The sequence below is a fragment of the Lucilia cuprina genome, chromosome 5, assembly GCF_022045245.1.
Source record: "Lucilia cuprina isolate Lc7/37 chromosome 5, ASM2204524v1, whole genome shotgun sequence".
NCBI lineage: Eukaryota > Metazoa > Arthropoda > Insecta > Diptera > Calliphoridae > Lucilia > Lucilia cuprina.
In genome coordinates, this window is record NC_060953.1 from 17574870 (window position 1) to 17588222 (window position 13353).

The following is a 13353-nucleotide window of genomic DNA, read 5'->3' on the forward strand; positions in this document are numbered from 1 at the left end:
AGTTCCACAAAATATTTCCTTCTACTTTGATGCCAATAATATTCCATTTTGATTTTAAATCGCCGAACTTTTATAAATTAAATTTGTAAATTTTTTTTGGGAAAACTTTTATAAAACGATTACCGATATCTAATTTGAACATGAATTGTTTACTTACAAATTTTCAAATATATGCTTTTCACAGCACTTGCAAAATTAAACTCTTGCTTAGCAAGTAATTTCATATAACTTTTATTTAAAAAAATATATATTTTCAATAAAAATATCAACAAAGCTTTTCGTTAACTTCAATAAAATCAAATTTTAAGTTATTTAACCAACCATCAAAATAACAAATTCAATTCTATTCATTTCGTTTAATCAACTTCCTCAATTGTTGGACCACCGCCAGAGGGACCAGCGCCACCAGCACCTGGCATACCGCCTGGTGGTGGTGCAGCACCTCCCTGATAGAGTCTGGTAATAATAGGATTGCAAATATTTTGCAATTCTTTTTGCTTATATTCATACTCCTCCTTTTCGGCTTGTTGATTTCCATCCAACCAGGAAATAGTTTCATTACATTTATCCATGATCAATTTACGATCACTTTCCGATACTTTAGCTTTAATATTGTCATCGTCAATGGTAGATTTCATTTGGAAACAATAAGATTCTAAAGCATTTTTAGCATTGATACGTTCACGTTGCTTCTCATCTTCATTGCGGTAAGCCTCAGCTTCATTGACCATACGTTCGATATCTTCTTTGGCCAAACGTCCCTTATCATTGGTAATGGTGATTTTATTCTCTTTGCCAGTGGATTTCTCTACAGCGGTGACATTTAAAATACCATTTGCATCGATATCGAAAGTAACCTCAATTTGTGGAACTCCACGGGGAGCTGGGGGTATGCCACTTAATTCAAATTTACCCAATATATTGTTATCCTTAGTCATGGCTCTTTCACCTTCAAATACTTGAATCAAAACACCCGGTTGATTATCGGAATAGGTGGTAAAAACTTGGGTTTGTTTGGTAGGTATGGTGGTGTTGCGTTTGATAAGCACAGTCATAACACCGCCAGCGGTCTCTATACCCAACGAAAGCGGAGTAACATCCAAAAGTAAAAGATCTTGTACCGCCTCCGATTTGTCACCATGTAAAATGGCAGCTTGCACGGCGGCACCATAAGCTACAGCCTCATCGGGGTTAATGGACTTGTTCAACTCTTTGCCATTGAAAAAGTCTTGTAAAAGTTTTTGTACTCTAGGTATGCGAGTAGAACCACCCACCAAAACTATATCATGTATTTGACCCTTATCCATTTTGGCATCACGCAAAGCTTTAGCTACTGGTTCCATAGTGCCTCTAAATAAATCGCCATTCAACTCCTCAAAACGGGCACGAGTAATGGAGGTATAGAAATCGATACCATCAAATAATGAATCTATTTCAATGCTAGCCTGCGAAGAAGCCGAGAGTGTACGCTTAGCTCTCTCACAGGCAGTACGCAAGCGTCTCAAGGCCCTCTTATTGCTGGCCAAATCCTTTTTATGTTTGCGTTGAAACTCTTGCACAAAATGATTGACCATACGATTGTCAAAATCTTCACCACCCAAATGGGTATCACCAGCCGTGGACTTAACTTCAAATATACCATCTTCAATGGTCAAAATGGAGACATCAAATGTGCCGCCGCCCAAATCGAAAATCAACACATTTCTCTCGCTAGTGCCCTTCTTATCTAAACCATAAGCTATGGCAGCTGCCGTAGGTTCATTGATTATACGCAAAACATTTAAACCGGCTATAGCTCCAGCATCTTTGGTAGCTTGCCGCTGGGAGTCATTAAAGTAAGCGGGTACTGTGACCACAGCATCAGTTACACTCCTACCCAAATATGCCTCGGCAGTTTCTTTCATTTTCGTCAAAACCATAGATGAAACCTCTTCGGGAAAGAAGGTTTTCTTCTCACCCTTATACTCCACCCGTATCTTGGGTTTACCGCCATCACTAACAACCTCAAAAGGCCAATGCTTCATATCACTTTGTACGGTTGCATCTTCAAATTTACGACCAATCAATCGCTTAGCATCTAAAAATAAAATGTATTTATGAGAAATGCAATTCAATATAATAAATAATTACACCAACTAACAGACCCATCATTTCCAAATTAAAATCTAAACAATTTATTCAATCGTATATAGTCAGCGAAGGAATAATTTGTAAACAAATTTGTGGTTTTTTAAAAAAATATATATTTAAATCTTGGAAAGGATACATAATTTAAACAAAATTTTACACATATACAGGTAATTAGGATAAAAAATAAAATATATATTTAGTATTTTATTATAAACAAATTACGGACACGGGAGGAGCACAAGAAGAGTCATTCAATTATAATCAATGTTACAGGACTGAAATTAAATAAAATATCAAAATAATTTAACATTCCAATCAAATACTTTATGTTTAATAAGGGGTGGGATGTAGGTTGGAATGGTAAAGGAATTGAAAATGATGATGGATAATGTAACGGAGTGAGGTCAGTTGTAGTCGAAAATATGACCCATTTAAACTTCTTTAAGAAATTAATATACAATTTTTATAATGACCGTCTATCTATTAAAAATTTAAAAAAATTTATCAGCAAACTCTTTTTGTTGAATTCGTCATGCAACATACTTTCTAGTTTCTCAAGTGATCAGGAAAATTAAAACCGAAGGGCAGTGTATCAGATCCTCACCAGATGCAGAAACCCGACATTAGATCTTTTAAAGTATGTATTTACTAAAACTGCGAAGCATCACTCGGTTTCTACGTTTCGTTCCGTGATGAATCAGCTGATTTGTTTTGGCATACGGAAACCTGTTTAACTAGTTAGTGAGACCGTTTGCAGAAACTTACTGACATTTATGATCAGTATTCTCTGCCAAATCATCAAGAATAGATTGACGCTGAAACACCGCTACTAAATAATCCAAATTTTCGAAACGGACTTATTTATTCAGAAAAGAAGATGTTACTGGCAATGAACATCTTTGTCAGATCATGAGGAATGTTTGAAAATATAAATGAATAGCATTGATAAGGCTACCGAAACCGTAAATTAATAGAAATCAACATTTTGATTTCGAGAAAGTTAGAAATTATCCTGTTATGTTATCCGGAATTTTCAAAACCTTAACCTGTCAATTTGACATCTACGCACATATATATGGTAGGTTACGTGAAAAATAAACTTGTGACACTAATGAAGGAATTTATCTTTCGAATGCGCTTTCTATCTGACGCACCTGTAATTCAATGACCTCTCACCAAGACTATCAGTATCCTTAATCGTACACATGAAAGCCCTATCAGAGTCAACGACCTAGAGTTAATATAGAATGGTCAAGTAAAGGGCACTTCACACGATCACACTTTACGTACCTAAATTCTAATGAAAAAGAGAATAAAAGTCGTATGATTTTTGTTTTTACACGATTAGTATTAAACAATAACAAAGTAAAAGGGAAACATAAAAATACGTCCTTAATTCAATACGACCTGAATTATTTTAATAACTGAGGAGATTTATAGGACTGTCAAATTTTCCATCTGTATTTTCTCTCAATATGTGAAGGTTTCATTGCGTATTGTATTTAGACGATTCCATTTATACTCTTCTATACAAAATTTTGTCAGATCTTATTACTTATGTGCTCGTGTAAAGCCGACTTTGAGTTTGAATGTCAATCAGTTGAACGTTGTGGACTATCTGATTTGAACAGACTTGTATGGTTGCAGCTGAATAAGTATTTTATAGCATGAAAGCAGGACTCCGACTTAATTTTAAGAAACACATCTGGTAATTGGCTTCCAAGCTCGTAAGATATGGTATTTCTAAATTATTTCTTGTAGGATCATGCGAAGTGACTAGTTTAACTTGTTAAATCAGCAATTTTTTATTTTTACAAATAGGACTGTTCAGTTCAATCTGAACAATCGCAGTCAAGATAAATTTTACGCAGTATCAAGAAATTATACTTATGGTGTAAATAAGACCGCATTTGAACCTTGTCTTCATTAAGGGGTTTCTTCAGAAAGTTACTGACTTTAATTTTATTATTGCGGGTGTAAAATTTTGACGGTATTTCCATAATTAATCTACAATTAACAATTTCTTAAATATGGATTGATTCTTCTTCCATGACAACTTGGTTTAAAAATAATGATCTCTTTAAGAGAATGAATATAGTACATTCTAACGACTGACCTGTCATATATCTGACAGGACTTTTGAACATCAGAATATTAAGTAATACAGTAAAAATTCTTATTTAAACAAGACATTACCTCAAAAATCTTGAATTTTGTACAAATGTAAGGTCAAGTGTTTTCATAATAAGTAACAACTAGTAATTCTAATTAAATCATGAGACTGTGGCCATTTAATCAATTATCATATCATAATTTACCAAGGCATAAAGAAAAAAGTAAAATTTTCTTTTATTTAAAATCGAATTTGAAAAAATTGATTAATTGGTAACACAGTGCAATCGTAATTAAAAATAGTTTATTTCAAATAAACAAACAATTTGTTTACACACTGAACAGACCCCGTAACACTATAATCTTTAAAACACATATTGTTTTAAATCAAATTCAAATCAAATTAACATTAGATATCACAATAATTTTTGGCAACTAAAAATAATGCAAAATGAAAGCAAAAACAACAACAATAACAAACAAACAAAAAAAAGACATTAACAATAAAAATAAACAACATGAGCGAACGACTTATGACGTAAAGAAAATGAAATGCAGCCCATCGTCAGTCAATCAGTCAGTTCACTATTCATATATAAATAAAATAATTTGTATAGTAGATTTAAAAATGTATTTTCTTGGCAAAAAGAAGATATATGTAAATATTATTTAGCAATTGGGTGGGAGATGCACTGAACGCGGTGTCTATGCATGAATTAATGGAGGACAAACATGCTACAAGAGAATCTACTTGTAAATAAATAAAATTTTGAATGTGCAAAATCTATTCATTGCGTTAATGTTAATATTACACACATACTTTAATACACTCAAAGAAATTTGTAAGAAATTTTTAATTTCGAAAATTTGTTTTTTTTTTTCAAGTTCAAATGCATATTTTACTTAGAATTTTTTAAAACAGATGTACACTTAAAAAAAAATCTAAAAAAAATAATGAGTTTTAACCAAATGTTCTAATATCTTCATCGAATTAGTCTCGTATTTCTATTTACCAATATTGATTCTAAATTGTGTAGATAATGTGATTTAGTTGCCATAATAAAGCATTTATGATTAATTGTACCTTGCCTCAGATATACATACTTAAGTCGGGGCTAGGTGAAATAATGGACCGATGTAAACTATTTTCAACACTCTTCGTCTATGGTACCATAGACGATCATTTGCTAAATTTCATTGCATTATCTCCGAAATTGCGACCTGTAGTTTGATTACAAAGTTTACAAGCCCTATTCGGGGGTTTAGTTATATGGGGGCTAGGTGAATTACTGGACCCATGTTAACCACTTTCAAAAGGCGTCGTCTACCATAAAAGATCATGTGCCAAATTTCATTGAATTATCTTCAAAATTGCGACCTATAGTTTTATTACAAGGTTTACAAGTCTTATTCGGGGGTTAGGTGAAATAATGGACCGATCTTTACCATTTTCAATAGGCTTTGTCTCTAGGACAATAGAAGATCATGTGCCAAAGTTTATTACAAGGTTTACATGGAGGGACAGACGGACGGACATAGCTAAATCGACTAAAAAATGATTCTGAGCCGATTTGTATCCTTTTAGGTGGGTATAGGACCAATATTATTGTGCACAAACCCAATCAACATAATCGACTTTTAACCCTACACATGTTTAAAGGAATTTAGCTCAATTAGATTCCGATCTTTTCTATTAATAAGAAAATATAGATTTTGTAAGAAAGTTAATTTAGGAAATATATGAGTTATAACTTTAACATCAAATTAATGACAAATATGGATCGTAGGATGGCCCAATACTTAAAGAATTACGAAAAACTCAATAATTTGAGTGTAATATCGATAATATAAGAATGATTGCGGAAGAGATAATATTATTGATTTAAGTTGTTATGGAAGAAGGATCCATATTTAAGAAATTGTTATTTGTGGGTTAATTATGGACCTATCCTCAAATTCTTAAATCCGCTTTAATAAAATTAAAGTCAGTAACTTTCTGAAGGAAACCTCAATGAAGACAAGATCCAAATGCCATTTTATTTACATCATAGGTATTTAAGGTCAATAGCGTAAAATTTATTTTAACAACGAGTGTCTCCGGTAGGTATGTTGACAGTGTTTTAGTCTGTCAGTCAGAAAGTCGTGATTTTTGTTCCTATCAGAGACTGAAAAAAAACACGCAACATGTACAATATTGGCCTAAGATCTGATGTTATACATATCATATATGATGTTATATATATTAGTGGATGCCATATAGTTAATCCCTTAATGTACTTTTAACAGACGATCTAAAAGACTGACTGGCTGGGTAGATCTTAAATCTTTTAAGGTTTCATAGGTCTTCTTTATATAGAAGTTTTAAACAATGTCATAGCCAATCACTGCTGCAGATATTATACTTTGAGTTTACTTCAGTTTCCGATCTACCCCTGACAAATTCTACAGCCTCTGTCTACATCCACAAAAATGAGTCTTACATCATATTGTTTAATGATATTCGAGAAAAGTCTGTAGTCTAAGATGGTCAAAGAACGTCAAGTTACCACGGCGACATTTTTTAATTAAGAATATTCTACTTTCTTTAATTATAATTACATGATATTACCGATGTTCATATATGTAATCATTAACCTCTATGAGACAATTCTTAAAATTATATTATTGATGATCCTAAGCTATTTTTTTGACTTTCAGTACTTGCTCAATCAGCTAAAGTCATAATCTTTCAACTTCATTTTTAAACACATCTTGCATAGAATATAATTTAAATGATTTCTATTAAGAAATCTCGTATTAAAATATTTTTGATTACCTCAATCTCAATAGATCATATTACTATTGATCTTTTATTTATTTGGATTGATCTGTTACTTTTATAGTACTATTATTATAAATATCTCTGTGTAAGTCCTGTGATCTTCAAAAGTACAAAAAATTATAAAGTTATCAAAAAGTACACATCATGAATGCGATAAGTCCGAACCATCTTAATCATCGTTCTTATAGAATTGGGTGAAGATCCTTGCAAGAGTCAAAGGATTCTTTGAAAGATTAAGACGATCATATGATCAAGACAATCCAATTCTCAGATTCTCGTACACATAAAAATGGCGTATATTGTTTTTTAACTTGTCATTTAAAACTAGGAATATAAAAATTCAAAACCCCTAGGATTTCTAGATGTTGAAAGTTAAACGTATAATTCTAAACATATAAAGAAATTAAACACTTTGTTACAATAACATTTTTCTGAGTGTATACATATATGTTTATGAACTATAAAATATTATGACGAATTTACACAAAGATTTGCTTTGAAAAGGAATTTGGATAATAATGATGGGTTCATTAATAAAATTCTAAAGGGAATTGGTTAAGAAAACAACAACAACAACAACTTACCAAAAATCGTATTATTGGGATTCATAGCAACTTGATTTTTAGCAGCATCGCCAATCAAACGTTCGGTATCGGTGAAGGCCACATATGAGGGTGTTACACGGTTACCTTGATCATTGGCAATGATCTCAACTTTGCCATGTTGAAAGACACCCACACATGAGTATGTAGTACCAAGATCAATACCAACGGCAGGAACTTTAGCCATTTTTAAAAAAATAAAAGTAAACCTTTTTTTTGCGAACGGGCGAAAAGAAAGCAAAAAAAATGCTCTTATTACATAACGTTCGAAATTAGCTAATATTTCTTATTTTTACCTTTAATTTTTGACAAATTTCACACAAAAGTTTCTTTTTCAAGTAAATCTCGTAGAAAGTTCCAGTAATAGTGAAAGAAAGTTTTTTTTTTAAGGAAAAGGGGATGGTGGATGATGCTCGAGAATTTAAAAGGCAAAACGATACAGATATAGGGAAATTATTAAGAAAATTAAAATAAATGTTAAAATGCGCAGGAATTCAAGTGCTTTATCCCTTTGTAGCTCCACAGCGTCACTAGTTCTCTAAAAACTTTTGAAATAAACAATTGGAAACAGGTTGAAGACTGCGTTTGAGCTTGTATGACTTTTATATCTTTTATTTAAACACTATTTTTCTTTTTTTTTTTGCTAAATTTATTTCTATTTGTATTTTTGAAATTTCTAGACTTTTTTCTTTAATTTATTTTTAGTTATTTCAGAACATTTGAATTTTTAGATAATTTTTTGTTTTTGTATTTATTTGTTTAAAATTTTTGTTGTTGTTTAGTATTTTTTTCAATTTGTTAACGAATTTTTTTAAAATATATATATTTCAGATTTTCTTGTTTTGTTCCGTACTCGATCGTGGCTATTTGTCGTTTGATAAATTTTCAGTTAATGCATCTACATTTTACATTTAACGTTTTAGATTTTTCGTTCTTTTATCGGCAACATAATTTGCAATGAGTTTTTCAGTTGACAGAGGCTTAGTATTAAGGGGGGTTACATTGAATTTATGGTGTTTTATTTAGGACTAAATGGAATTAGTCTAACGTTGGCGTAAACATCGTTTAGAACAATCATACAATTCATTTTGAATTTATAAATTACAGATAAAACCAAGAGTTTCCAGGTTGAACTCTTGGATCCAAATAATGTATTGTATTCAAAACTTCATATATTAAATCATATAATTTAACAGAAATTAACACACATTTTGAAATTACAATCAAATTTGAGGCATCTCGATATTTCTATATTTCAAAATCATTCATATTTCTTTATTGCAACACAATTTCAAATATCGCTTTTTCAAGGCCCCACTTTGAACAAGTTTGCCACGCTTTTTTACAGCATATGTTCTTTACGTTACATTTTCAAAATTATTTTCACATAAAAACGTATGTGTATGTAATGGTATATATACTTTATTATTAAATATATATGTATCTGTGTGTGTGTCCGATTAGTCATCGCCAAACTCGGAAGTTCAAAGCTAAAAGCAAGAATTTTTAAAATGGTTCCCCTTTCGAAGATCCCTTATCTTAGAATATATGTATCGTTCGCAATTTTGAGACCACGAATCCTGTGGTCCCCATAATTATGATTTCATAATTAGGTTAGGTTGATAGGACCAGAAATACACGTAGGATAATATTTTCAATGTTTAAAAACTCAGTATTCTGGACGTTATTCCTAAGACTTTTCCAATCAATGTTAGTCAGGATTGTTATTTCATTAATAACATCATTTCTAAGATACTTGGATCTAGAGTTTAACTATCCTCTCCACATGCTCTACATTCGTCTGAATCGAATGGTTTTGCGTTTGTTAGGTTAACTGACTCGAGTTCCCTTTAAAGCAATTACATTCGCCCTTTCGTTGCCTACTGCCAATACGGTCTTAGATTTAACTATATTTCATAATTAAAACAGCACAAATGTAACTGAGTAATTGACATGCTAATTGTAAAATCTCCCCACTTGGTCTCCCGTTTTTTTCATTTTCAAATACTTAGTTTTTTTCCGGACATACTTTCGCTTTCCGCGAAAACACTGTGTTTGGGTTCTTGCAGAGTTCTTTTAAGGGACTTTGTCCCTCAAGAACCTAATCTTTGAACTAGTCCAGCTCTCTTACTTTTATTTTGAAATCCTTGTTCTCACTAAAACACTGTGTTTGGGTTCTTGTAGAACTCTTTAAAGGCCAGTGATTGAATTCAACTAAAACATTTCTCCACTTTATTACATTATATACACAAGATTGTCCACTTAAATATTGATGTTAGAGGTCTCGTGATTATATTCTAGAATTCTTCTCGCTGTCGGTGTAAATTTCCACTAGAACAACTTTAGAATTAGGACAAATTTCAACAGCTCATATTAAATTTAAACCTTTTGGTCCTAGTACATACCATTCCTTAGTTCCTAATATGTTAGATCATCTTAAGAGATCCATTTCCCTACCTAACAAGTTCAAAAATTACACAGGGGAACAAAAACAAAAATATACACTTTAAAGAATTTAACATCGTTAAATCCGAGTCTATCTTCAGAATTCCTCTATCTCATTAAGTTTTTGAGTTACCATCCTATAAACTGAGTTATTCTTCAAAAGTTCCTTTTCATCCATTGCCAGTAAAGAATCTACGCTAAAATTTTTCTTGAACCTTTAGAGCGGGTTTTTGAGTTGGCAATCAAATGCCAATTAATAATAATCAGATTAGTTAATCTAAAAATAAATTGATTATGATGTTAACCCCTTTGATGTTTTTGAGTACAAGATTAAACTCCGGAGTGTTGCCATATTAAACAACAAAAAACATCACTATTTGTTATCAAAACAATGCATGTTTTATAAAAAAGAAGAAGACAATTGCAAATGTAATATGAAAGTTAATGAAAACATAAATTTAAAACTGAGTTGGGAAACAACTCTCGCGTCATCGTTTTTATCTCTTAAGGACGGTCTGGCTTGTGCTTGTTGCTGGGCTTTCGACAGAATTACTTTTTACACCCGCACTAACTAATTGCACTACTTCGTATAACTGTTTCTAAGTTATGCGTTATCTTCATTAAACGCGAGCTTTCGTTTTACCTCAGAGTGAGATTATGTTTTTGACTGGTGGAGATCATTAAATACTCACGATATAACATGATGGAGACCATTAAAACTCTAAAACTTATTTCTGGTGGAAACCCATAATACTTTTGTTGGAATTAAGTCCGGATGCTCCAACTTCTTATATGAAAGTATAGGTCGTTTGGTGGGGTTTAAACTTGCAAACAAAATTAACGGACTGTGTATTCAAAAACAACTTTCGAAGATTAATTTTAATTTAATCCCTAATCCTTCACCTAAAGATTGGCCCTTGCTCTAACAAATGGCTTGCAATATTGTTATTAACATTATATTGGTATATTCACCCTAATGCATATAATTATTTTAATTTGTTTATTAATTTTCACTTTCATTACAACTAATAACAACCAAAAATAGGATAAATATTTTCTTTCAAATTTAAATGGCCAACACCTGTGATTCATTCATAACGACAAATCAAAAAAAAAAATACTAACTAATAACAATAATTTGTACATTTTGAATGTCGGTCAAAGACTTGTGTTAAAAAACACATTTGCATCAGTGTCAAATCGACTTCCGCTCATTGCCAAATTTAATAGTATATACACACATGCATACAAAAGTACATATTATAATGTATGTATATACAAAATTTTACATATAATTAGAAAAATATCATGCAATATCTATTTTATACCTTAATCAGTATGTTTATTGAAAATACTTGAAAGATTGGTAGATGACTGGAGTTGACAACATATGGGTTAATGTCTTAGATAAGAGTTTTTAGTAGAGTATTCTAAAATCCGGTATATTCGGGCTTCGGTTTCGGTTTTTGAATACTATAGTCTGTAGTCGATGAATTGAATGTAAACATGATCAGGATCAGATCCATTATCCAGAACATTATTATAATATGATATTTTTTATAACAAAGTACATTTACATACAATTCCTAGAATTTCGAATTCGAAATAATATTTCAACGTTACACAAATAATGAAAGGATCTGATACAATGAGGAACTTGCAACATTCAATTGAAACTGACAAAAAAGGAGAGATGTATCCGGAGGGAACTTTAAACATTTTTAGCCATTAAATACAGGTAAGGGATCAAACTTTGAATCCCAACCCCAACAAGGTCCGAATGGTAGAAGATGTGAGTGACCACCGAAGAAGCTATATGAGGTATAGAGGATGACTTTCAAGATGATGTTCCAGCCAATCATATTGAATCACTCTTTTAATCACTTAGAGCCAATCTTTAGGCGAAGAATCAGGGATTAAATTAATATTAATCCTCGAAAGTTGTTTATGAGTACTCAATTAGTTAATTTTGTTTCCTAGTTTAAGCTCCCAATAGAGGTGGTTTAAACTTGAGAAATAAATGCAAAAGTGTAAACTAAAATAATCATAAAAATTATTGATTTATCGATTAGTATAATATATATCATATATATTTGTATGGCAACACTGCGAAGTTAAATCTTGTACTCAAAAACATCACAGGGGATTAACAATTTATTTTTAGATTAACTAATCTGATTAATAATTGGCATTTGATTGCCAACTCAAAAACCCGCCCTTAGGCTATGAAACCATATTAAATTGCTATTTTAAAAAGCGATTCAATCAACCCTAAACTCGATTAGAAGGAACGTTTTTTGTTCGTTATAATTAGTATGGCGGTGCATCAAGCAGTTGCTTCCAGAGTATTATATGGTCTACACATACACTCACTCTAAGGTAAAACGATATCACACGTTTAATGCACACAACACATAACTTGGAACAATTATTCAAAGCAATCCATTAAATAGGTGCGAAGTTCATTGAATGAACTTTTTTCAGTGTTCAGAAACTCAGTTTCCTGAACGTAACCCCCAAAAATCTTCCAATCAGTGTTAGTCAGGAATGTTATTTTCGGAATAACATCACTTCCAAGATACTTGGATCTAACTTCGACGAATGCCTGGTAGTGGCAAAGAAAGTGCACCAGAGTTTCACTGTCCTTTCCACATGCCCTTCTTTCGTATGAATCATCGGCACGTGTGGACTGGTACCCTTATGATGTAAATATTACCTCTGAGAGAGTATTCAGTTAAAGCTTTCTTACAATCCAAAAAGGTCTTAGATTTAGTTCGATCGACGAATGCCTGGCACTGGCAAAAAAAGTTTTCCAGATTTTCACTGTCCTCTTCACATGCTCTACATCTGTCTGAATCATCAGCACGTCCAATTTTGCATAGATATGCTCGTAATCCTGTGTGTCCACTCAGAATACGTACCATCATACTAACTTCAGACTTGCTCATTTTGATGAGATTTTTCGTCTTGCTTTCATCAGGGTAACCCCATAGGATCTTCGTTATTCATTATTCAAAGAGGCCTTATATGAATCTCTCATCCATATTTTTAGTTCAGCTTTTGTTGCGTCGAATGGTTTTGCATTTGTTAGGTTAACTGCTTCGAGCTCCCTTTCCTTTAAAGCTATTACATTCACCCATTCGTTGCCGACTACTCCCGAGTGGGCTGGTACCCTTATGATGTAAACATTACCTCGGAGAGAGTATTCAGTTAAAGTTTTCTTACAATCCAATACGGTCTTAA

The 13353-nt window shown here is 32.1% G+C and overlaps 1 protein-coding gene across 1 annotated transcript; it reads right to left on the minus strand.

Annotated features, from left to right (window-relative positions):
• Positions 1-215: 215 nt before the first annotated feature.
• LOC111677121 (heat shock 70 kDa protein cognate 4) lies at positions 216-8394 on the minus strand. The gene is made up of 3 exons (XM_023438188.2): positions 7962-8394; positions 7648-7874; positions 216-2077 (listed from the first exon to the last, which is right to left on the minus strand). Exons 2-3 carry the CDS (start codon positions 7850-7852, stop codon positions 357-359), a joined length of 1926 nt encoding a protein of 641 aa, XP_023293956.2. The 5' UTR covers positions 7853-7874; positions 7962-8394; the 3' UTR covers positions 216-356.
• Between the last annotated feature and the right edge of the window lie 4959 nt (positions 8395-13353).